Source organism: Somniosus microcephalus, chromosome 4 (genome assembly GCF_052327205.1).
Source record: "Somniosus microcephalus isolate GS21.2 chromosome 4, FLI_Smic_1.0, whole genome shotgun sequence".
Lineage (NCBI taxonomy): Eukaryota > Metazoa > Chordata > Chondrichthyes > Squaliformes > Somniosidae > Somniosus > Somniosus microcephalus.
The window spans coordinates 18,995,513-19,023,372 of NC_140990.1; the positions used below are offsets into that span (position 1 = coordinate 18,995,513).

Sequence of the window (27,860 nt, forward strand, 5' to 3'; positions counted from 1 at the left end):
CACCCGGCCCAACAATCCCCCTTCCCCACCCGGCCCAACAATCCCCCTTCCCCTCCCGGCCCAACAATCCCCCTTCCCCACCCAGCCTAACACTCCCCCTCCCCCACCCAGCCTAACACTCCCCCTCCCCCACCCGGCCGGCCTATCAATCCCCTTCCCCCACCCCCACCCGGCCTAACAATCCCCCTCCCCCACCCGGCCTAACAATCCCCCTCCCCCACCAGGCCTAACAATCCCCCTCCCCCACCCGGCCTAACAATCCCCCTCCCCCACCCGGCCTAACAATCCCCCTCCCCCACCCGGCCTAACAATCCCCCTCCCACACCCGGCCTAACAATTCCCCTCCCCCACCCGGCCTAACAATCCCCCTCCCCCACCAGGCCTAACAATCCCCCTCCCCCACCCGGCCTAACAATCCCCTCCCCCACCCGGCCTAACAATCCCCTCCCCCACCCGGCCGAACAATTCCCCTCCCCCACCTGGCCTAATAATCCCCCTCCCCCACCCGGCCTAACAATCGCCCTCCCCCACCCACACCCGGCCTAACAATCCCCCTCCCCCTCCCCCACCCGGCCTAACAATCCCCCTCCCCCTCCCCCACACGGCCTAACAATCCCCCTCCCCCACCCGGCCTAACAATCCCCCTCCCCCTCCCCCACACGGCCTAACAATCCCCCTCCCCCACCCGGCCTAACAATCCCCCTCCCCCACACGGCCTAACAATCCCCCTCCCCCCACCCGGCCTAACAATCCCCCTCCCCCACCCCCAACTGGCCTAACAATCCCCCTCCCCCAACCCCTCCCTGCCTAACAATCCCCCTCCCCCTCCCGCACCCGGCCTAACAATCCCCCTCCCCCAACCCCTCCCTGCCTAACAATCCCCCTCCCCCTCCCCCACCCGGCCTAACAATCCCCCTCCCCCAGCCGGCCTAAAAATCCCCATCCCCCACCAGGCCTAACAATCCCCCTCCCACACCCGGCCTAATAATCCTCCTGCCCCACCCCCTCCCAGCCTAACAATCGCTCTCCCCCTCCCCCACCCGGCTGAACAATCCCCCTCCCCCACACCCAGCCGGCCTAACAATCCCCCTCCCCCACCCGGCTTAAAACTCCCCCACCTGGCCTAACAATCCCACTCCCCCTCCCCCACCCACACCCGGCCTAACAATCCCCCTCCTGGCCTAACAATTCCCCTCCCCCACCCACACCCGGCCTAACAATCCCCCTCCCCCACCCGGCCTAACAATCCCCCTCCCCCTCCCCTACCCGGCCTAACAACCCCCCTCCCCCACCCGGCCTAATATTCTTAGAGGGATTGACAGGGTAGATGCTGAGAGGTTGTTTCCCCTGGCTGGAGAGTCTAGAACGAGGGGCCACAGTCTCGGAATAAGGGGTCGGCCATTTAAGACTGAGACGAGGAGAAATTTCGCCATATTATAAAAAGGATATAAAGGCACTGGAGCGAGTGCAGAGAAGATTTACAAGGATGATACCAGAAATGCGAGGGTGTAGGAAAAGGCGTATTCCTAACAAATAACGGAGCTTGACTCGGAAGAACAACAAACTGGATTTTAATGTTGAATTAGATGAAATGCAGCAAACAACGTAGACCGATGCAGGAGGGTCGTGGAACAGGTCTTTCCCCAGTGGGGACACCACGAGGACTGACTCGGCAGTCCCGTGGATTGCGTGATGATGCCATCGCGTTTTCCCGCGCTTGGGCAGTCACGTGAATGGCGGGATGACGTCATCGCGTTCTCCCGGCACCCGGCACTGCAGCCGGCCGAAGTCGCGGGAGCGGGAGGCCGAGCTGAGCCGGCGATTGCCGCTACATGCGCTCCCCCAGAATTTGCTGTAATGAACGACGAAAGGTGAGGTAGTCTGACGAGCCTGTCCGAACGACTCCTGCAGTCTCGAGACGGAGACTGTTGGGTAGCTGGTGGTCAGGCGGACGATCGTAACTGGTGTGCTGCAACGACGATGGGTGGTCTCGGCGGTCGTGCTGTCTGGACTTGGCGGGCGAGGTCGAAAGGTGCTGGTCGTGAGCGGATCCTTGCGTGCGTCGTGACGAAGAATACGTATCCAGTCGTGCGAAGGACCGCGGCGTCATGGCGAATAAAACGTATTCAGCCATGCGAAGGAGCGTGGAGACGCGTGATCTCTGCAGCCCGTGGTTCGAAGCGGGCGCCGGGGCGAAACAGCAGGCCGCGTCATAGCGACGGGCAGGTTGGGCAGACGCGGACTGTGGCTCTGTTGTTGTTGGAAAAAGTCCCCAGTCTGACGGAATCTGCAGGAACGCCGAACGGGCGATCCAGGAGGACTTGGCGGGCGAGGTCGGTGAACTCACCGACAGGTGAGCGAACTCCTCGGCAGTCGGAAACGCACGGAACGGTGCGTGCCGTAGTGCTACTGCGGTAACACAAAAGAGAGTGAACCGTTGCTGCGTTGATCAGTGATGACAGCAACTTTCGCGTGGCCGATCGCGGCCGCGGGATGCCCGTTGGACCCGTCCTCGATGTTTGCAGCGTCAGTAGATGTTTGCGTTTGTTGAGGGGAACACTGTAGAGAGGGCGGCAACGTTTCTAGTTGTTGGTTTAAGGGGAAAACTGCCGGGAGGGCGGCAACACTTCTAGTTATTGTTGATTGAGAGGGAAAACTGCCGGGAGGGCGGCAATACTTCTAGTTATTGTTGATTGAGAGGGAAAACTGCCGGGAGGGCGGCAACGCTTCACTTTCACGCCGAAAAGTGTGGTAGAAAACACAACCAGCAGGCTGACGGGCTGGTGCATCGTCGGCGGGGAATGAGGCTTCGTGTTTCACGAGGGATGGGTCCTCGTGGCTCGCGAGGGATGGGTCCTCGTGGTTCGCGAGGGATGGGTCCTCGTGGTTCGCAAGTGATGGGCCCTCGTGGTTCGCGAGGGATGGGTCCTCGTGCTTCGCGAGGGATGGGCCCTCGTGGTTCGCGAGGGATGGGTCCTCGTGGTTCACGAGTGATGGGCCCTCGTGGTTCGCGAGGGATGGGCCCTCGTGGTTTGCGATGGATGGGTCCTCGTGGGTCGCGAGGAGTGCGTCCTCGTGGTTCGTGAGGAGCGAGTCCTCGTGGCATCTCCGCGGGGGCGCGCTCCGATCTTGTGGGCCCGAAAACCTGCGGCACCCACGCTTGGAGGGATGTATACTTGCTGTTGCATTGGGAAATGTCGTGGAGGCGGACGATCCGTAAGGCGGTAGAGCTGACGAATACGGAGACCTCGTTGGGCTGCGCCGCATCGATGTTCTTGGCGAACGGGGCTTCTACCTGAAGAAAGCACGAGGGCGGTTGCTGCTCCCTGAATTGTGGTAACGACAGCGAAACGGCTGAGGCTTCCATGGCGTGCTTCTTTTGTGAAAATCGTTCACAAAAATCGGGGTCCGGCTGCGTTTCGTTCGTAAAAAACGTTCACAAAAAACGGGATCACCTCCAGGCTGCGCTTCCTTTGCGAATACGTTCGCAAAGACGGGGTCGCCAATGTAGGAATTGGTGTTCGTCGGTTGTTGTTCGTCGGGCTCTGCTTCTGTGAAACCGTTCACAGAGACGGGGTTCAGGCTGTGCGCGTCGTCCGTGAAAAACGTTCACGGAGACGGGGTCACCAATGTAGGTTTTGATGAATTCCCGTCCTCATGTCGTTGGGTCACCAATGTAGGAAAAGGTGTATTCCTAACAAATAACGGAGCTTGACTCGGAAGAACAACAAACTGGATTTTAATGTTGAATTAGATGAAATGCAGCAAACAACGTAGAACGATGCAGGAGAGTCGTGGAACAGGTCTTTCCCCAGTGGGGACGCCACAAGGACAGACTCGGCAGTCCCGTGGATTGCGTGATGATGTCATCGCGTTTTCCCGCGCTTGGGCAGTCACGTGAATGGCGGGATGACGTCATCGCGTTCTCCCGGCACCCGGCACTGCAGCCGGCCATTGCGGCCGAAGTCGCGGGAGCGGGAGGCCGAGCTGAGCCAGCGATTGCCGCAGGAGCGGGAGGCCGAGCTGAGCCGACGATTGCCGCGGGAGTGGGAGGCCGAGCTAGGCCGGCGATTGTCGCGGGAGCAGGAGGCCGAACTGGGCCGGCTCGCGTTTAGGTGAGTCACGTGATGCGCGGCGTGACGTCATCGCGTTAGCCCGCGTTTGGGTGATGCACGTGATGCGCGACGTGACGTCATTGCGTTAGGTCGCGTTCTTAAAGGGGCAACGCCCCGTAAATTCAAACTGTATATAAACATAGTTAAAGTTAAAGGGAATTATGTATAATATGTAAGGGACACTCGGTGGTACCGCTACAAGGGTATACATATCAGGAAAGGATGAACAGGCTGGGTCTCTTTTCTTTTGAAGAAAGAAGGCTGAGGGGTGACCTAATAGAGGTCTTTAAAATTATGACAAATTTTGACAGAGTAGATACAGAGAGAGTGTGGGGAAGAGGCTACAGGGCATTCTTAAGGGGGAGGGTGAGCAGGCAGAGGTCGTGGTCCACATTGGGACCAACGACATAGGTAGGAAGGGGGATGAGGTCCTGCATCAAGAATTTAGGGAGCTAGGTAACAGATTAAAGAGCAGGACCTCAAAGGTTGTAATCTCTGGATTACTCCCAGTGCCACGTGCTAGTGAGTATAGGAATGGGAGGATAGAGCAGATGAATGCGTGGCTAAAGAGTTGGTGTAGGGGGGAGGGTTTTACTTTCCTGGATCACTGGGCCTGCTTCTGGGAAAGGTGGGACTTGTACAAGTCGGACGGGTTGCACCTGAACCAGAGCGGGACAAATATCCTTGCGGGGAGGTTTGCTAGCACTGTTGGGGGGTGTTTAAACTAACTTGGCAGGGGGATGGGATACAGAGGGGAGCTGAAATAGGGGGTGATGTGCTGCCTATTATAGAGAAAAAAACAAGTCAGCTTGGTAGACAGGGCAAATATATAAGGGCAAGGCTGGATGGCATCTATTTTAATGCAAGGAGTCTTGCAAATAAGGTGGATGAACTGAAGGTGTTGATAAACACATGGGAGTATGATATTGTTGCTATCACGGAGACATGGTTGAGGGAGGGGCAAGACTGGCAGCTCAATATTCCGGGGTACAGAATCTTCAGGCGAGACAGAGGGGGAGGTATAAGAGGAGGGGGTGTCGCAATATTAATTAAGGAGTCAATTACTGCAGTAAGGAGGGATGATATATTAGCAGGTTCCTCTAATGAGGCCATATGGGTGGAGCTTAAAAACAAAAAGGGGGCAAGCACTTTGCTGGGAGTGTACTATAGGCCTCCAAACAGTCAGGGGGAGATAGAGGAACAGATATGTAGGCAAATCTCAGAGGAATGTGCAAATAATAGGGTAATAATAATGGGGGATTTCAACTTCCCCAATATTAACTGGGATAGTCAGAGTGTGAAAGGCTCAGAGGGTGTAGAATTCTTAAAGTGCATCCAGGAGAGCTTTTTGAGCCAGCATGTAGAAAGTCCTACAAGAGAGGGGGCGGTACTGGACCTAATTCTAGGGAATGTGGCCGGCCAAGTGGAAAAAGTGCTAGTAGGTGAGCACTTTGGTGACAGTGACCATAATATGGTAAGATTTAAGGTGGTCATGGAAAAGGACAGGGATGGGCTTATTAAAGGTTCTAAATTGGGGGAAGGCCGATTTTAATAGGATAAGGCAGGATCTGGCCAAAATGGACTGGGATCAGCTACTTGTAGGAAAATCCGCATCAGAGCAATGGGAGGCTTTCAGAAGGGAGATTGGGATCATACAATGGCAACATGTTCCCGTAAAGGTCAAGGGTGGTTCCAAAAACCACAGGGAACCTTGGATGTCAGGGGATATACGAGGATGGATTAGGAAAAAAAGGAGGGCTTTTGGCAGATACAAAAGGCTAAAGACGGAGGAAGCCCTAGAGGAGTGCAAAAAGTGCAGGGGGATACTTAAAAAAGAAATTAGGAGATCAAGGAGGGGCCATGAAATAACACTGGCGGGCAAAATAAAGGAAAATCCTAAGATGTTTTATAAGTATATTAAGGGTAAGAGGATAACTAGGGAAAAAATAGGGCCCATTAGGGACAAAAGTGGCAATCTGTGTGTGGAGCCGGAAGATGTAGGAGGGGTTCTAAATGAATTTTTTGCATCTGTTTTCACTATGGAGAAGGACGATGTAGACATAGAAATAGGGCGGGGGGACTGTGATATGCTCGAACATATTCACATCGAGAGGGAGGAGGTATTGGCGGTTTTAGCTGGCCTAAGAATGGATAAATCCCCAGGCCCGGATGAAATGTATCCCAGGCTGCTGTGTGAGGCAAAGGAAGAGATTGCGGGGGCTCTAACACATATATTCAGGACCTCTCTGGCCACAGGGGATGTGCCAGAGGACTGGAGAACCGCTAATGTAGTACCATTATTCAAGAAGGGAAGTAGGGAAAAACCGGGGAACTACAGGCCAGTGAGCCTAACATCAGTGGTAGGAAAATTATTGGAAAAAATTCTGAGGGACAAAATTTGTCTCCACTTGGAGAGGCAAGGATTAATCAGGGATAGTCAACATGGCTTTGTCAAGGGAAGATCATGTCTGACTAATTTGATTGAATTTTTTGAGGGGGTGACTAGGTGTGTGGATGAGGGTAACGCAGTGGATGTGGTATATATGGATTTCAGTAAGGCCTTCGATAAAGTCCCGCACAGGAGACTGGTCAAGAAGGTAAGAGCCCATGGAATCCAGGGTGCCTTGGCACATTGGATACAAAACTGGCTTAGTGACAGAAGGCAGAGGGTGATGGTCGAAGGTTGTTTTTGTGACTGGAAGCCTGTGGCCAGTGGGGTACCACAGGGATCGGTGCTGGGTCCCTTGCTGTTTGTGGTCTACATTAATGACTTGGATATGAATGTAAAAGGTATGATCAGTAAGTTCGCGGATGATACAAAAATTGGTAGGGTGGTAAATAGCGAGGAGGGTAGCCTCAGTCTGCAGGACGATATAGATGGGTTGGTCAGATGGGCGGAACAGTGGCAAATGGAATTTAACCCGGAAAAGTGCGAGGTGATGCACTTTGGGGGGACTAACAAGGCAAGGGAATACACAATGAATGGTAAGACCCTAGACAAGACGGAGGGTCAGAGGGATCTGGGTGTGCAAGTACACAGATCCCTGAAGGCGGCGGAACAGGTGGATAAGGTGGTAAAAAAGGCATATGGGATACTTGCCTTCATTAGCCGAGGCATTGAATATAAGAGCAAGGAGGTTATGATGGAACTGTATAAAACACTGGTTAGGCCACAGCTGGAATACTGTGTGCAGTTCTGGTCGCCACGCTACAGGAAGGATGTGATCGTGTTGGAGAGGGTGCAGAGGAGGTTCACCAGGATGTTACCGGGGCTGGAGCGCTTCAGCTATGAAGAGAGACTGGGCAGATTGGGTTTGTTTTCCTTGGAGCAGAGGAGGCTGAGGGGGGACATAATTGAGGTGTACAAAATTATGAGGGGCATAGATAGGATGGATGCTGAGGAGCTTTTTCCCTTAGTAGAGGGGTCAATAACTAGGGGGCATAGATTCAAGGTAAAGGGCGGGAGGTTCAGAGGGGATTTGAGAAAGAACTTTTTCACCCAGAGGGTGGTTGGAGTCTGGAACTCACTGCCTGAAAGGGTTGTGGAGGCAGGAACCCTCACAACATTTAAGAAGCATTTGGATGAGCACTTGAAATGCCATAGCATACAAGGCTACGGACCAAATGCTGGAATATGGGATTAGATCAGACAGGGCTTGATGGCCGGCGCGGACACGATGGGCCAAAGGGCCTCTATCCGTGCTGTATAACTCTATGACTCTATGACTCTAAGAGCATAACTAGAGGCCATGAATATAAGATAGTCATCAAGAAATCCAATGGGGAATTCAGAAGAAACTTCTTTACCCAGAGAGTGGTGAGAATGTGGAACTCGCTGCCACAGGGAGTGGTTGAAGCAAACAGTATTTAAGGGGAGGCTGGACAAACATATGAGGGAGAAGGGAATAGAGGGTTATGTTGATAGATTGAGATGAGGAAAGACGGGAGGAGACTTGAGTGGAGCATAAACGCCGGCATGGACTGGTTGGGCCGAATGGCCTGTTTCTGTCCCGTGTAGCCTATGTATGGCTTTATTCCATTTACCCATCTTTGCTCCACATCCCTTGATAGCCTCATCCAACAAAAATCTATCGATCTCAGTATTGAAATTTCAATTGACCCCCAGCCTCAACAGCTTTTCATAGAAAAATCGGAGCAGGAGTAGGCCATTCGGCCCTTCGAGCCTGCTCCGCCATTCAATATGATCATGGCTGATCCTCTATCTCAATACCATATTCCCGCTCTCGCCCCATACCCCTTGATGCCTTTTGTGTCTAGAAATCTATCTATCTCCTTCTTAAATATATTCAGTGACTTGGCCTCCACAGCCTTCTGCGGTAGAGAATTCCACAGGGTCACCACCCTCTGAGTGAAGAAATTTCTCCTCATCTCAGTCCTAAAAGTCCTACCCCGTATCCTGAGACTGTGACCCCTCGTTCTAGACCCCACAGCCAGGGGAAACATCCTCCCTGCACCCAGTCTGTCTAGCCCTGTCAGAATTTTATACGTTTCAATGAGATCCCCTCTCATTCTTCTAAACTCTAGTGGATACAGGCCTAGTCGACCCAATCTCTCCTAATACGACAGTCCTTTCGGGGGAGAGAGTTCCAGATTTCCACTAACCCTTTGTGTGAAGAAGTGCTTCCCAACATCACCCCTGAACGGCCTGGCTCTAATTTTAAGGTTCTGCCCCCCTTGTTCTGGACTCCCCCCTCCGCCACCAGAGTGAGTATTTTCTCTTGATCTACCCAATCAAATCCTTTAATCATCTTAAACACCTCGATTAGATCACCCTTTAATCTTCGATAATGGAGCGATTACAAGCCGAGCCGATGTAGCCTGTCCCTCGTAATTTAACTGTTTTCACTCCGGTATCAGTCTGGTGAATCTGCGCTGCACCCACTCCAAGGGCCAATGTAGCCTTCCCGATAAATCCCTCGCATTTATGTAGCGCCTTTTACGACCTCAGGACATTCCCAGAGCGTTTTAAAGCCAATGAAGTACTTTTCAAAGTGCGGCCGTTGTCGTAACGTAGGATAACGCGGCAGCCAATTTGCGCACAGGAAGATCCCACTCTTTTTTTTTAGTTGTGTCGGTTGAGGGATACTGGATCCAGGACACCGGGGAAGAACTCCCCCTGCTCCTCTTCCAATAGTGGCCGTGGGGTCTTATAAGAACATAGGAGCAGGAGTCGGCCATTCGGCCCCTCGAACCTGCCCCGCCATTCAATGAGATCATGCCTGATCTGATCTTGGCCTCAATTCCACTTTCCCGCCCGCTCCCCGTAACCCTTGACTCCCCTGTTGCTCAAAAATCTGTCTGTCTCCACCTTGAATATATTCAGTGACTCCGCCTCCACAGCTCTCTGGGGAAGAGAATTCCACAGATTCACGACCCTGAGAGAAGAAATTCCTCCTCATCTCCGTCTTAAATGGGTGCCCCCTTATTCTGAAACTATGCCCCCTAGTTCTAGATTCCCCCACGAGGGGAAACATCCTCTCTGCATCTACCCTGTCAATCCCCTTCAGAATCTTATATGTTTCAATAAGATCCCCTCTCATTCTTCTAAACTCCAATGAGTATAGGCCCAACCTGCCCAACCTTTCATCATAAGACAACCCCTTCATCCCAGGACAGGGCGAGACAGACTGGATGCAGGGAGGATGTTTCCCCTGGCTGGGGGGGTCTAGAACGAGGGGTCACAGTCTCAGGATACGGGGCAGGACATTTAGGACTGAGATGAGGAGAAATTTCTTCACTCAGAGGGTGGTGAACCTGTGGAATTCTCTACCACAGAAGGCTGTGGAGGCCAAGTCACTGAATATATTTAAGAAGGATATAGATAGATTTCTAAACACAAAAGGCATCAAGGGGTATGGGGAGAGAGCGGGAATATGGTATTGAGATAGTGGATCCTATACTCATTGGAGTTTAGAAGAATGAGAGGGGATCTTATGGAAACATATAAGATACTAAGGGGCCTCGACAGGGTAGATGCAGAGAGGATGTTTCCCCTCGTGGGGAAACCTAGAACTCGGGGGCACAGTTTTAGAATAAAGGGTCGCCCTTTTAGAACTGAGATGAGGAGGAATTTCTTCTCTCAGAGGGTCGTAAATCTGTGGAAATCTCTGCCCCAGAGAGCTGTGGAGGCGGAGTCATTAAACACATTTATGGTGGAAATAGACAGATTTTTGCAACATAAGGGAGTGAAGGGTTATGGGGAGCGGGCGGGGAAGTGGCTTTGAGCCCAAGATCGGCCATGATCTTATTGAATGGCGGAGCAGGCTCAAAGGGCTTCCTCCTGCTCCTATTTTTCTATGTTTCTATGAATCAACCAAGTGAACAATGAATCTTTTGTAACCTGTCCCTCGTCATTTAACCCTTTTGGTCCCGGTATCACTCTGGTGAATCTGCGTTCCACCCCCCTCCAAGATGGAGGATGTCCTCGCTGTGAAAGTGGTCTTTCCCACCAATGCTTTCAAGCCCAGCAGAGATAGTGCATGGGGGGGAGGGGGCGGGGGTTAAAATGTGAAAATTCTACCTCCCGGCTCCAACCCGCCACCTTTCAGGCCATCTAGATTGTTATGAGCCCCAAATCGGACCATCGACTGGGGCTCCTGCAAAAACGCAGGCGGGGCTTGGCTGATGTTCAGGAGTTGAGCAGCGGATCCAAGGCAGTAGGCCTCAACTGGCCAAAAAAGAAAGACTTGCATTTATATAGTGCCTTTCACAACCTCAGGACTTCCCAAAAGCCTTTCACAGCCATAAGAAATAGGAGCAGGAGTAGGTCATCCGGCCCCTCGAGCCTGCTCCGCCATTCAATAAGATCATGGTCAGTCTTCGACCTCAACTCCACTTTCCTGCCCTTGATTCCCCTAGAGTCCAAAAATCTATCTATGTTATCCTTGAATATACGCAAAGACTCAGCATTCACAGCCCTCTGGGGCAGAGAATTCCAAAGATTCACAACCCTCTGAGTGAAGAAATTCCTCCTCATCTTGGTCTTAAATGGCCGACCCCGTATCCTGAGACTATGCCCCCTAGTTCTAGACTCTCCAGCCAGGGGAAACAATCTCTCAGCATCTACCCTGTCAATCCCCTTCAGAATCTTGTATGTTTGAATGAGATCACCTCTCATTCTCCTAAACTCCAGAGAGTATCGGCCCATTCTACACAATCTCTCATCATCGGACAGCCCTCTCATCCCAGGAATCATGAAGGAAACGCATCAACCAATTTGCGCACAGCAAGCTCCCACAAGCAGCAATGTGATGATGACCAGATAATTTGTTTTGGTGATGTTGGTTGAGGGATAAATATTGGCCCCAGGACACTGGGGATAACTCCCCCTGCTCTTGTTCGAAATAGTGCCATCGGATCTTTTACCATCCCACCTGAGAGGGCAGACGTGGCCTCTGTTTGACGTTTCACCCGAAAGTCGGCATCTCCGACAGTGCGGCGCTTCCTCAGTACTGCCCCTCTGACAGTGCAACGCTCCCACAGTACTGACCTTCCGACAGTGCAGCGCTCTCTTAGTACTGCCCCTCTGACAGTGCAGCGCTCCCTCAGTACTGCCCCTCCGACAGTGCAGCGCTCCCTCAGTACTGTCCCTCCAACAGTGCAGCGCTCCCTCAGTACTGCCTCTCCGACAGTGTGGCGCTCCCTCAGTACTGCGCCTCCGACAGTGCAGCGCTCCCTCAGTACTGCCCCTCCGACAGTGCGGTGCTCCCTCAGTACTGCCCCTCCGACAGTGCGGCGCTCCCTCAGTACTGCCCCTCCGACAGTGCGGCGCTCCCTCAGTACTGCCCCTCCGACAGTGCGGCGCTCCCTCAGTACTGCCCCTCCGACAGTGCAGTGCTCCCTCTGTACAGCCCCTCCGACAGTGCGGCACTCCCTCAGTACTGACCCTCCGACAGTGCAGTGCTCCCTCTGTACTGCCCCTCCGACAGTGCAGCGCTCCCTCAGTACTGCCCCTCCGACAGTGCAGCGCTCCCTCAGTACTGCCCCTCCGACAGTGCAGCGCCCCCTCAGTACTGCCCCTTAAAGAGGTATTTTGTATATTTTGTTTGTTTCATTGTTAAACCTGTAATTTACATTGTTTAATGTACATAGCGATGGATTTCTCCGAGCATGGTACACCATTCGTCAGATGATACACTGTTTTATGCAGATCGGTGGGTTGTTATACTGAGTTACGCGTGGAGTAGTATTCTGCTGCTAAGGCTCCTTTCAGCTCACAGCGTTTCATTATCGTTAACTAGGCACAGGGTGAGGTCAATCAGAGTTCAATTTCCCTCGGGCGAAGACAGCCTGCTGCAGATTGGAAACCCCCCTCGCAGATTTCAGGCTGCGCCTCAGAATCACAAGGATGAACCGCCCGGCTTTTGTACAAAATAAAAGGGAAAAAGAGTGCAATTGAGGAGGCTGCAGACATCCTGGCTCTGGTATCTTCCGTCGCCGAGAACTCACCGGAAAAAAAACTGGCTGCTGAAGGCAGACGGCTGCCTCGAACCCTGTCCGTACGCACTCTGGTACTCGGGCGGGGCAACTCTCCCCATCGCCGCCTGGGGTCTGCTCTCTAGGCCGAACCGACGGGGGGAGGGCGAGAGGAGGGGGGTCCGAGACCGTTAAGGAGTCCGTTTATGAGTCCTTTAACAAGATCATTGAAGAGACCGTTGAGTCCTTTAAGGAGTCCTTTGACGAGATCGTTAACTAGATCGTGAGAGCCAAATGGTCTGCTCTGGTTCGGTTATCGATGCATAATTCAGCGAAGGGAGGGAGGGGAGGGGATGGGACTGGAGGGAGGGTAGGAGGAGGGGAGGTGACAGGACTGGAGGGAGAGTAGGAGGCGGGAAGGGGACAGGACTGGAGGGAGGGTAGGAGGAGGGGAGGTGACAGGACTGGAGGGAGAGTAGGAGGAGGGGAGGTGACAGGACTGGAGGGAGAGTAGGAGGAGGGGAGGTGACAGGACTGGAGGGAGAGTAGGAGGAGGGGAGGGGACTGGAGGGGAGAGGAGAGGACGGGAGGGAGGGAGGAGAGGACGGGAGGGAGGAGAGGACGGGAGGGAGGGAGGAGAGGACGGGAGGGAGGAGAGGATGGGAGGGAGGGGAGGGGACAGGACTGGAGGGGAGAGCAGGGGAGGGGACGGGGCTGGAGGGAGGGTAGGAGGAAGGGAGGGGACAGGACAGGGGGGGAGAGCAGAGGAGTGTACAGGACTGGAGGGAGGGTAGGAGGAGGGAAGAGGAGAGGAGGGGACAGGACAGGGGGGACTAGATGGGCGGGGAATGGAGGGGACGGAAGAGGAGAGGGGTGGGAACAGGAGGGGAGATGAGGGGACTAGAGGGGCGGGGAACTGTGGGGAGGGGCCTGGAGGAGAGGAGAGGGGCGGGGAACGGAGGGTAGGCGACTGGAGGGGAAGGGAGGTGAGGTGAGGGGAGGAGGTTGTACCCCTCATCCTCCCACCCCTCACCTCTCACCCCCGCCAAACTCCCTCGGATCCATTATAGAGCGGACATTATAGCCATAGAGAGCACACAGTGTGGATTCACCAGGATGGTATCGGGGTGGGGGGGATGGGAAACGATCGTTTATGAGGAGATATTGGGGTTGATTACAGTGGAGCAGCACGCTGGGCCAACTGGCCTCATTCTATGCTGTAAAGGATTCTGACTCTGCGAAGTCGAGGAAGATGCAGGGGGCAACGGCGCGGGCACAGGGCAAAGGGGTTCGTTATTTGGGGTTGGTTCAGCGAAAAGAGCCAAATGGCCTCCTTTTGTGCTGTAAAGGTCTATGGGCTCTAGGTGACGCAGAAGGCTTCAATACATCTCCTTCAGTAAATGTCGGCATCCGGTCCACCGCCCACCTCACTCAGCGAATGGCGGAGGCTGGCCACACGTAGAGAACCGTAAACGACATAAACTGGCAAGACACGGCTGGTCATGAGGGGGGGAGGCGGAGTTTGGGGGGGCTCGGGCCTACTTCTCCCGCCCACCCCCCCCCTGCCACTCCTCGCCCTCCAACTCGATCGATTCTCAGTGACCCCCCCAACCAATTACAGGGCAGGAGGGGGGGCGGTGGGGAAGTTCAGTTACTTCTGTGCGCCAATCACCTCGGCTGGTGCTGGATGTTCGAACCAAGGGAGGGGGGACGGCAGCCAATTGAGACTCTCCATTTGCTCAGCAAGCTTCTCAACATCGAGCATGCTGATAGGCTCGCGGCTGTTCTTCGCGACCCAATGAAACGGGGGCGGCGCAACCCAGACCCAGCTATCTCATTGGGTGTTTCTGCAAACCGCTAAACGTGGTGTAAGAGCTCACGGGGTATAACCGTCCAGTGTAAGCGTACCATACATTCTACAAGACAACAGTGTAAAGGGTTCACTAGGCATAAGTGCACGCCGATCCGAAGGTGCGGCATCAATCTAAATAGTTTCCAATCTGTCCTTGGTGATTATTCAGTCCGCCTGTCGCTCATTGCACGGCCCCCAGGGCGAAAGCCTATCCTGTAGGCCTTGGCCACATTTCTGCTCTTCGCTCCACTCCACTCGTTTCCATAGCAACCGGGCAAAGGGGGCGGCGGCGGAGGCGCAGGCTCCAATCTCGGCCTGGTGTTGGACTCAGTGCGATTTCCTCTCCTGCGTCTTCTCCTTTTCCTCGACGTCCATCTCAGTCAGGACACAGAAGCACACGAGCTGGGTGTACTTGGTAAAGGAGGCTGGGGTGGGGGAGAGGGGAGAAAGGCACCCAGGTTTATAAAAGATAAACTCTTCATTACATTCACCCACTAATCAACACAGGACACCAAGGGATTACAGAAGACTGGAGAATCCCAATGGACCAAATCCTTTCACTTTTACTCCCATTGTACACAATCCCAAAGCACCCAGCCCCTTCCCTTTAACTCCACTCGTACAGCATCCCAATGGTCACAACCTCTTCCCAATGTACCCAACCCATCCCCGTTGTACAGAATCTCACTGGAGCAAACCCCCACCCATTCACTCCCACCATCTACAATCCCAATGCACTTAACCCCTTCCCATTCACTCCCATTATCCACAATCCCAATGGACACTACCCCTTCCCATTCACTCCCATTATCTACAATCCTAATGGACACTCCCACTTCCCATTCACTCCCATTATCCACAATCCCAATGGACACTCCCCCTTCACTCCCATTATCCATAAACCCAATGGACACTCCCCCTTCCCATTCACTCCCATTATCTACAATCCCAATGGACATTCCCCATTCCCATTCACTCCCATTATCTACAATCCCAATGGACACTCCCCCTTCCCATTCACTCCCATTATCTACAATCCCAATGGACACTCCCCCTTCCCATTCACTCCCATTATCCACAATCCCAATGGACACTCCCCCTTCCCATTCACTCCCATTATCTACAATCCCAATGGACACTCCCCCTTCCCATTCACTCCCATTATCTACAATCCCAATGGACACTCCCCCTTCCCAATCACTCCCATTATCTACAATCCCAATGGACACTCCCCCTTCCCATTCACTCCCATTATCCACAATCCCAATGGACACTCCCCCTTCCCATTCACTCCCATTATCTACAATCCCAATGGACACTCCCCCTTCCCATTCACTCCCATTATGTACAATCCCAATGGACACTCCCCCTTCCCATTCACTCCCAATATCTACAATCCCAATGGACACTCCCCCTTCGCATTCACTCCCATTATCTACAATCCCAATGGACACTCCCCCTTCCCATTGACTCCCATTATCTACAATCCCAATGGACACTACCCCTTCCCATTCACTCCCATTATCCACAATCCCAATGGACACTCCCCCTTCCCATTCACTCCCATTATCTACAATCCCAATGGACACTCCTCCTTCCCATTCACTCCCATGATCTACAATCCCAATGGACGCTATCCCTTCCCATTCACTCCCATTATCCACAATCCCAATGGACACTCCCCCTTCCCATTCACTCCCATTATCTACAATCCCAATGGACACTCCCCCTTCCCATTCACTCCCATTATCTACAATCCCAATGGACACTCCCCCTTCCCATTCACTCCCATTATCCACAATCCCAATGGACACTACCCCTTCCCATTCACTCCCATTATCCACAATCCCAATGGACCCTACCCCTTCCCATTCACTCCCATTATCTACAATCCCAATGGACACTCCCCCTTCCCATTCAGTCCCATTATCCACAATCCCAATGGACACTCCTCCTTCCCATTCACTCCCATTATCTACAATCCCAATGGACACTCCCCCTTCCCATTCACTCCCATTATCTACAATCCCAATGGACACTCCCCCTTCCCATTCACTCCCATTATCTACAATCCCAATGGACACTCCCCCTTCCCTATCACTCCCATTATCTACAATCCTATTGGACACTCCCCCTTCCCATTCACTCCCATTATCTACAATCCCAATGGACACTCCCCCTTCCCATTCACTCCCATTATCCACAATCCCAATGGACACTCCCCCTTCCCATTCACTCCCATTATCCACAATCCCAATGGACACACCCCCTTCCCATTCACTCCCATTATCTACAATCCCAATGGCCACTCCCCCTTCCCATTCACTCCCATTATCTACAATCCTAATGGACACTCCCCCTTCAAATTCACTCCCATGATCTACAATCCCAATGGACACTCCCCCTTCCCAATCACTCCCATTACCTACAATCCCAATGGACACTCCCCCTTCCCATTCACTCCCATTATCTACAATCCCAATGGACACTCCCCCTTCCCATTCACTCCCATTATGTACAATCCCAATGGACACTCCCCCTTCCCATTCACTCCCATTATCTACAATCCCAATGGACACTCCCCCTTCGCATTCACTCCCATTATCTACAATCCCAATGGACACTCCCCCTTCCCATTCACTCCCATTATCTACAATCCCAATGGACACTACCCCTTCCCATTCACTCCCATTATCCACAATCCCAATGGACACTCCCCCTTCCCATTCACTCCCATTATCTACAATCCCAATGGACACTCCTCCTTCCCATTCACTTCCATTATCTACAATCCCAATGGACACTCCCCCTTCCCATTCACTCCCATTATAGAGTCATAGAGTCATAGAGTTTTACAGCACAGAAAGAGGCCCTTTGGCCCATCGTGTCTGCGCCGCCCATCCATCCCTGTCCAGTCTAATCCCATTTTCCAGCATTTGGTCCATAGCCTTGTATGCAATGGCATTTCAAGTGCTCATCCTAATGCTTCTTGAATGCTGGGAGGGTTCCTGCCTCTACCACCCTTTCAGGCATTTATCTACAATCCCAATGGACACTCCCCCTTCCCATTCACTCCCATTATCCACAATCCCAATGGACACTCCACCTTCCCATTCACTCCCATTATCTACAATCCCAATGGACACTCCTCCTTCCCATTCACTCCCATTATCTACAATCCCAATGGACACTCCCCCTTCCCATTCACTCCCATTATCTACAATCCCAATGGACATTCCCCTTCCCATTCACTCCCATTATCTACAATCCCAATGGACAGTCCCGCTTCCCATTCACTCCCATTATCTACAATCCCAATGGACACTCCTCCTTCAAATTCACTCCCATTATCTACAATCCCAATGGACACTCCCCCTTCCCATTCACTCCCATTATCTAGAATCCCAATGGACACTCCCCTTCCCATTCACTCCCATTATCTACAATCCGAATGGACACTATCCCTTCCCATTCACTCCCATTATTTACAATCCCAATGGACACTCCCCCTTCCCATTCACTCCCATTATCCACAATCCCAATGGACAATTCCACTTCCCATTCACTCCCATTATCTACAATCCCAATGGACACTCCCCCTTCCCATTCACTCCCATTATCTACAATCCCAATGGACACTCCCCCTTCCCATTCACTCCCATTATCTACAATCCCAATGGACACTCCCCCTTCCCATTCACTCCCATTATCCAAAATCCCAATGGACACTCCCCCTTCCCATTCACACCCATTATCTACAATCCCAATGGGCACTCCCCCTTCCCATTCACTCCCATTATCTACAATCCCAATGGACACTCCCCCTTCCCATTCACTCCCATTATCTACAATCCCAATGCACACTCCCCTTTCCCATTCACTCCCATTATCTATAATCCCAATGGACACTCCCCTTCCCATTCACTCCCATTATCTACAATCCGAATGGACACTATCCCTTCCCATTCACTCCCATTATTTACAATCCCAATGGACACTCCCCCTTCCCATTCACTCCCATTATCCACAATCCCAATGGACAATTCCACTTCCCATTCACTCCCATTATCTACAATCCCAATGGACACTCCCCCTTCCCATTCACTCCCATTATCTACAATCCCAATGGACACTCCCCCTTCCCATTCACTCCCATTATCTACAATCCCAATGGACACTCCCCCTTCCCATTCACTCCCATTATCCAAAATCCCAATGGACACTCCCCCTTCCCATTCACACCCATTATCTACAATCCCAATGGGCACTCCCCCTTCCCATTCACTCCCATTATCTACAATCCCAATGGACACTCCCCCTTCCCATTCACTCCCATTATCTACAATCCCAATGCACACTCCCCTTTCCCATTCACTCCCATTATCTATAATCCCAATGGACACTCCCCCTTCCCATTCACTCCGATTATCTACAATCCCAATGGACACTCCCCCTTCCCATTCACTCCCATTATCTACAATCCCAATGGACACTCTCCCTTCCCATTCACTCCCATTATCTACAATCCCAATGGACACTCCCCCTTCCCATTCACTCCCAATATCTAAAATCCCAATGGATACTACCCCTTCCCATTCACTCCCACTATCTACAATCCCGATGCACCCTCCCCCTTCCCATTCACTCCCATTATCTACAATCCCAATGGACACTCCCCCTTCCCATTGACTCCCATTATCTACAATCCCAATGGACACTCCCCCTTCCCATTCACTCCCATTATCCACAATCCCAATGGACACACCCCCTTCCCATTCACTCCCATTATCTACAATCCCAATGGCCACTCCCCCTTCCCATTCACTCCCATTATCTACAATCCTAATGGACACTCCCCCTTCAAATTCACTCCCATGATCTACAATCCCAATGGACACTCCCCCTTCCCAATCACTCCCATTACCTACAATCCCAATGGACACTCCACCTTCCCATTCACTCCCATTATCTACAATCCCAATGGACACTCCCCCTTCCCATTCACTCCCATTATGTGCAATCCCAATGGACACTCCCCCTTCCCATTCACTCCCATTATCTACAATCCCAATGGACACTCCCCCTTCGCATTCACTCCCATTATCTACAATCCCAATGGACACTCCCCCTTCCCATTCACTCCCATTATCTACAATCCCAATGGACACTACCCCTTCCCATTCACTCCCATTATCCACAATCCCAATGGACACTCCCCCTTCCCATTCACTCCCATTATCTACAATCCCAATGGACACTCCTCCTTCCCATTCACTCCCATGATCTACAATCCCAATGGACACTATCCCTTCCCATTCACTCCCATTATCCACAATCCCAATGGACACTCCCCATTCACTCCCATTATCTACAATCCCAATGGACACTCCCCCTTCCCATTCACTCCCATTATCCACAATCCCAATTGTCACTACCCCTTCCCATTCACTCCCATTATCCACAATCCCAATGGACCCTACCCCTTCCCATTCACTCCCATTATCTACAATCCCAATGGACACTCCCCCTTCCCATTCAGTCCCAATATCTACAATCCCAATGGACACTCCTCCTTCCCATTCACTTCCATTATCTACAATCCCAATGGACACTCCCCCTTCCCATTCACTCCCATTATCTACAATCCCAATGGACACTCCCCCTTCCCATACAATCCCATTATCTACAATCCCAATGGACACTCCCCCTTCCCATTCACTCCCATTATCTACAATCCCAATGGGCACTCCCCCTTCCCATTCACTCCCATTATAGAGTCATAGAGTTTTACAGCACAGAAAGAGGCCCTTTGGCCCATCGTGTCTGCGCCGCCCATCCATCCCTGTCCAGTCTAATCCCATTTTCCAGCATTTGGTCCATAGCCTTGTATGCAATGGCATTTCAAGTGCTCATCCAAATGCTTCTTGAATGTTGGGAGGGTTCCTGCCTCTACCACCCTTTCAGGCATTTATCTACAATCCCAATGGACACTCCCCCTTCCCATTCACTCCCATTATCCACAATCCCAATGGACACTCCACCTTCCCATTCACTCCCATTATCTACAATCCCAATGGACACTCCTCCTTCCCATTCACTCCCATTATCTACAATCCCAATGGACACTCCCCCTTCCCATTCACTCCCATTATCTACAATCCCAATGGACATTCCCCTTCCCATTCACTCCCATTATCTACAATCCCAATGGACAGTCCCGCTTCCCATTCACTCCCATTATCTACAATCCCAATGGACACTCCTCCTTCAAATTCACTCCCATTATCTACAATCCCAATGGACACTCCCCCTTCCCATTCACTCCCATTATCTAGAATCCCAATGGACACTCCCCTTCCCATTCACTCCCATTATCTACAATCCGAATGGACACTATCCCTTCCCATTCACTCCCATTATTTACAATCCCAATGGACACTCCCCCTTCCCATTCACTCCCATTATCCACAATCCCAATGGACAATTCCACTTCCCATTCACTCCCATTATCGACAATCCCAATGGACACTCCCCCTTCCCATTCACTCCCATTATCTACAATTCCAATGGACACTCCCCCTTCCCATTCACTCCCATTATCTACAATCCCAATGGACACTCCCCCTTCCCATTCACTCCCATTATCCAAAATCCCAATGGACACTCCCCCTTCCCATTCACTCCCATTATCTACAATCCCAATGGGCACTCCCCCTTCCCATTCACTCCCATTATCTACAATCCCAATGGACACTCCCCCTTCCCATTCACTCCCATTATCTACAATCCCAATGCACACTCCCCTTTCCCATTCACTCCCATTATCTATAATCCCAATGGACACTCCCCCTTCCCATTCACTCCGATTATCTACAATCCCAATGGACACTCCCCCTTCCCATTCACTCCCATTATCTACAATCCCAATGGACACTCTCCCTTTCCATTCACTCCCATTATCTACAATCCCAATGGACACTCCCCCTTCCCATTCACTCCCAATATCTAAAATCCCAATGGATACTACCCCTTCCCATTCACTCCCACTATCTACAATCCCGATGGACCCTCCCCCTTCCCATTCACTCCCATTATCTACAATCCCAATGGACACTCCCCCTTCCCATTGACTCCCATTATCTACAATCCCAATGGACACTACCCCTTCCCATTCACTCCCATTATCCACAATCCCAATGGACACTCCCCCTTCCCATTCACTCCCATTATCTACAATCCCAATGGACACTCCTCCTTCCCATTCACTCCCATGATCTACAATCCCAATGGACGCTATCCCTTCCCATTCACTCCCATTATCCACAATCCCAATGGACACTCCCCCTTCCCATTCACTCCCATTATCTACAATCCCAATGGACACTCCCCCTTCCCATTCACTCCCATTATCTACAATCCCAATGGACACTCCCCCTTCCCATTCACTCCCATTATCCACAATCCCAATGGACACTACCCCTTCCCATTCACTCCCATTTTCCACAATCCCAATGGACGCTACCCCTTCCCATTCACTCCCATTATCTACAATCCCAATGGACACTCCCCCTTCCCATTCAGTCCCATTATCCACAATCCCAATGGACACTCCTCCTTCCCATTCACTCCCATTATCTACAATCCCAATGGACACTCCCCCTTCCCGTTCACTCCCATTATCTACAATCCCAATGGACACTCCCCCTTCCCTATCACTCCCATTATCTACAATCCTATTGGACACTCCCCCTTCCCATTCACTCCCATTATCTACAATCCCAATGGACACTCCCCCTTCCCATTCACTCCCATTATCCACAATCCCAATGGACACTCCCCCTTCCCATTCACTCCCATTATCCACAATCCCAATGGACACACCCCCTTCCCATTCACTCCCATTATCTACAATCCCAATGGACACTCCCCCTTCCCATTCACTCCCATTATCTACAATCCCAATGGATACTCCCCCTTCCCATTCACTCCCATTATCCACAATCCCAATGGACACTACCCCTTCCCATTCACTCCCATTATCCACAATCCCAATGGACCCTACCCCTTCCCATTCACTCCCATTATCTACAATCCCAATGGACACTCCCCCTTCCCATTCAGTCCCATTATCTACAATCCCAATGGACACTCCTCCTTCCCATTCACTTCCATTATCTACAATCCCAATGGACACTCCCCCTTCCCATTCACTCCCATTATCTACAATCCCAATGGACACTCCCCCTTCCCATACAATCCCATTATCTACAATCCCAATGGACACTCCCCCTTCCCATTCACTCCCATTATCTACAATCCCAATGGGCACTCCCCCTTCCCATTCACTCCCATTATAGAGTCATAGAGTTTTACAGCACAGAAAGAGGCCCTTTGGCCCATCGTGTCTGCGCCGCCCATCCATCCCTGTCCAGTCTAATCCCATTTTCCAGCATTTGGTCCATAGCCTTGTATGCAATGGCATTTCAAGTGCTCATCCAAATGCTTCTTGAATGTTGGGAGGGTTCCTGCCTCTACCACCCTTTCAGGCATTTATCTACCATCCCAATGGACACTCCTCCTTCCCATTCACTCCCATTATCTACAATCCCAATGGACACTCCCCCTTCCCATTCACTCCCATTATCTACAATCCCAATGGACATTCCCCCTTCCCATTGACTCCCATTATCTACAATCCCAGTGGGCACTCCCCCTTCCCATTCACTCCCATTATCTACAATCCCAATGGACACTCCCCCTTCCCATTCACTCCCGTTATCTACAATCCCAATGGACACTCCCCCTTCCCATTCACTCCCATTATCTACAATCCCAATGGACACTCCCACTTCCCATTCACTCCCATTATCTACAATCCCAATGGACACTCCCCCTTCCCATTCACCCCATTATCTACAATCCCAATGGACACTCCTCCTTCCCATTCACTCCCATTATCTACAATCCCAATGGACACTCCCCCTTCCCATTCACTCCCATTATCCCTAATCCCAATGGACATTCCCCCTTCCCATTCACTCCCATTATCTACAATCCCAATGGACACTCCCCCTTCCCATTCACTCCCATTATCTACAATCCCAATGGACACTCCCCCTTCCCATTCACTCCCATTATCTACAATCCCAATGGACATTCCCCCTTCCCATTCACTCACGTTATCTACAATCCCAATTGGCACTCCCCCTTCCCATTCACTCCCATTATCTACAATCCCAATGGACACTCCCCCTTCCCATTCACTCCCATTATCTACAATCCCAATGGACATTCCCCCTTCCCATTGACTCCCATTATCTACAATCCCAGTGGGCACTCCCCCTTCCCATTCACTCCCATTATCTACAATCCCAATGGACACTCCCCCTTCCCATTCACTCCCGTTATCTACAATCCCAATGGACACTCCCCCTTCCCATTCACTCCCATTATCTACAATCCCAATGGACACTCCCACTTCCCATTCACTCCCATTATCTACAATCCCAATGGACACTCCCCCTTCCCATTCACTCCCATTATCTACAATCCCAATGGACACTCCTCCTTCCCATTCACTCCCATTATCTACAATCCCAATGGACACTCCCCCTTCCCATTCACTCCCATTATCCCTAATCCCAATGGACATTCCCCCTTCCCATTCACTCCCATTATCTACAATCCCAATGGACACTCCCCCTTCCCATTCACTCCCATTATCTACAATCCCAATGGACACTCCCCCTTCCCATTCACTCCCATTATCTACAATCCCAATGGACATTCCCCCTTCCCATTCACTCACGTTATCTACAATCCCAATTGGCACTCCCCCTTCCCATTCACTCCCATTATCTACAATCCCAATGGACACTCCCCCTTCCCATTCACTCCCATTATCTACAATCCCAATGGACACTCCTCCTTCCCATTCACTCCCATTATCTACAATCCCAATGGACACTCCCCCTTCCCATTCACTCCCATTATCTACAATCCCAATGGACATTCCCCCCTTCCCATTCACTCCAAATATCTACAATCCCAATGGACATTCCCCCTTCCCATTCACTCCCATTATCTACAATCCCAATGGACACTCCCCCTTCCCATTCACTCCCATTACCTACAATCCCAATGGTCACTCCCCCTTCCCGTTCACTCCCATTATCTACAATCCCAATGGACATTCCTCCTTCCCATTCACTCCCATTATCTACAATCGCAATGGACACTCCCCTTTCCAATTCACTCCCATTATCTACAATCCCAATGGACACTCCCCCTTCTCATTCACTCCCATTATCTAAAATCCCAATGGACATTCCCCCTTCCCATTCACTCCCATTATCTACAATCCCAATGGACATTCCCCCTTCCCATTCACTCACGTTATCTACAATCCCAATTGGCACTCCCCCTTCCCATTCACTCCCATTATCTACAATCCCAATGGACACTCCCCCTTCCCATTCACTCCCATTATCTACAATCCCAATGGACATTCCCCCTTCCCATTGACTCCCATTATCTACAATCCCAGTGGGCACTCCCCCTTCCCATTCACTCCCATTATCTACAATCCCAATGGACACTCCCCCTTCCCATTCACTCCCGTTATCTACAATCCCAATGGACACTCCCCCTTCCCATTCACTCCCATTATCTACAATCCCAATGGACACTCCCACTTCCCATTCACTCCCATTATCTACAATCCCAATGGACACTCCCCCTTCCCATTCACTCCCATTATCTACAATCCCAATGGACACTCCTCCTTCCCATTCACTCCCATTATCTACAATCCCAATGGACACTCCCCCTTCCCATTCACTCCCATTATCCCTAATCCCAATGGACATTCCCCCTTCCCATTCACTCCCATTATCTACAATCCCAATGGACACTCCCATTATCTACAATCCCAATGGACACTCCCCCTTCCCATTCACTCCCATTATCTACAATCCCAATGGACATTCCCCCTTCCCATTCACTCACGTTATCTACAATCCCAATTGGCACTCCCCCTTCCCATTCACTCCCATTATCTACAATCCCAATGGACACTCCCCCTTCCCATTCACTCCCATTATCTACAATCCCAATGGACACTCCTCCTTCCCATTCACTCCCATTATCTACAATCCCAATGGACACTCCCCCTTCCCATTCACTCCCATTATCTACAATCCCAATGGACATTCCCCCCTTCCCATTCACTCCAAATATCTACAATCCCAATGGACATTCCCCCTTCCCATTCACTCCCATTATCTACAATCCCAATGGACACTCCCCCTTCCCATTCACTCCCATTACCTACAATCCCAATGGTCACTCCCCCTTCCCGTTCACTCCCATTATCTACAATCCCAATGGACATTCCTCCTTCCCATTCACTCCCATTATCTACAATCGCAATGGACACTCCCCTTTCCAATTCACTCCCATTATCTACAATCCCAATGGACACTCCCCCTTCTCATTCACTCCCATTATCTAAAATCCCAATGGACATTCCCCCTTCCCATTCACTCCCATTATCTACAATCCCAATGGACACTCCCCCTTCGCATTCACTCCCATTATCTACAATCCCAATGGCCAGTCCCCCTTCCCATTCACTCCCATTATCCACAATACCAATGGACACTACCCCTTCCCATTCACTCCCATTATCCACATTCCCAATGGACACTACCCCTTCCCATTCACTCCCATTATCTACAATCCCAATGGACACTCCCCCTTCCCATTCAGTCCCATTATCTACAATCCCAATGGACACTCCTCCTTCCCAGTCACTCCCATTATCTACAATCCCAATGGACACTCCCCCTTCCCATTCACTCCTATTATAGAGTCATAGAGTCATAGAGCTTTACAGCACAGAAAGAGGCCCTTCCGCCCATCGTGTCTGCGCCGCCCATCCATCCCTGTCCAGTCTAATCCCACTTTCCAGCATTTGGTCCATAGCCTTGTATGCAATGGCATTTCAAGTGCTCATCCAAATGCTTCTTGAATGTTGGGAGGGTTCCTGCCTCTACCACCCTTTCAGGCATTTATCTACAATCCCAATGGACACTCCTCCTTCCCATTCACTCCCATTATCCACAATCCCAATGGACACTCCCCCTTCCCATTCACTCCCATTATCTACAATCCCAATGGACACTCCTCCTTCCCATTCACTCCCATTATCTACAATCCCAATGGACACTCCCCCTTCCCATTCACTCCCATCATCTACAATCCCAATGGACACTCCCCCTTCCCATTCACTCCCATTATCTACAATCCCAATGGACACTCCCGCTTCCCATTCACTCCCATTATCTACAATCCCAATGGACACTCCCCCTTCCCATTCAGTCCCATTATCTACAATCCCAATGGACACTCCTCCTTCCCAGTCACTCCCATTATCTACAATCCCAATGGACACTCCCCCTTCCCATTCACTCCTATTATAGAGTCATAGAGTCATAGAGCTTTACAGCACAGAAAGAGGCCCTTCTGCCCATCGTGTCTGCGCCGCCCATCCATCCCTGTCCAGTCTAATCCCACTTTCCAGCATTTGGTCCATAGCCTTGTATGCAATGGCATTTCAAGTGCTCATCCAAATGCTTCTTGAATGTTGGGAGGGTTCCTGCCTCTACCACCCTTTCAGGCATTTATCTACAATCCCAATGGACACTCCTCCTTCCCATTCACTCCCATTATCCACAATCCCAATGGACACTCCCCCTTCCCATTCACTCCCATTATCTACAATCCCAATGGACACTCCTCCTTCCCATTCACTCCCATTATCTACAATCCCAATGGACACTCCCCCTTCCCATTCACTCCCATTATCTACAATCCCAATGGACACTCCCCCTTCCCATTCACTCCCATTATCTACAATCCCAATGGACACTCCCGCTTCCCATTCACTCCCATTATCTACAATCCCAATGGACACTCCTCCTTCACATTCACTCCCATTATCTACAATCCCAAAGGACATTCCCCCTTCCCATTCACTCCCATTATCTACAATCCCAATGGACACTCTTCCTTCCAATTCACTCCCATTATCTACAATCCCAATGGACACTCCCCCTTCCCATTCACTCCCATTATCTAGAATCCCAATGGACACTCCCCTTCCCATTCACTCCCATTATCTACAATCCGAATGGACACTATCCCTTCCCATTCACTCCCATTATCTACAATCCAAATGGACACTCCCCCTTCCCATTCACTCCCATTATCCACAATCCCAATGGACACTACCCCTTCCCATTCACTCCCATTATCTGCAATCCCAATGGACACTCCCCCTTCCCATTCAGTCCCATTATCTACAATCCCAATGGACAGTCCTCCTTCCCATTCACTCCCATTATCTACAATCCCAATGGACACTCCCCCTTCCCATTCACTCCCGTTATCTACAA

General features: G+C 51.3%; 1 protein-coding gene across 2 annotated transcripts in view; it reads right to left on the reverse strand.

Moving 5' to 3' along the window:
* Positions 1-12,888: 12,888 nt before the first annotated feature.
* The window catches only part of LOC147118361 (Y+L amino acid transporter 2-like), a 179,348-nt gene continuing 164,376 nt past the window's right edge, over positions 12,889-27,860 (reverse strand). For both annotated transcript variants that reach the window (XM_085984413.1, XM_085984412.1), the window contains exon 10: positions 12,889-14,828. In XM_085984413.1, the coding sequence (XP_085840539.1) occupies positions 14,731-14,828 (98 nt within the window). In that variant the 3' untranslated portion in view covers positions 12,889-14,730. The remainder of the gene's footprint in view (positions 14,829-27,860) is intronic.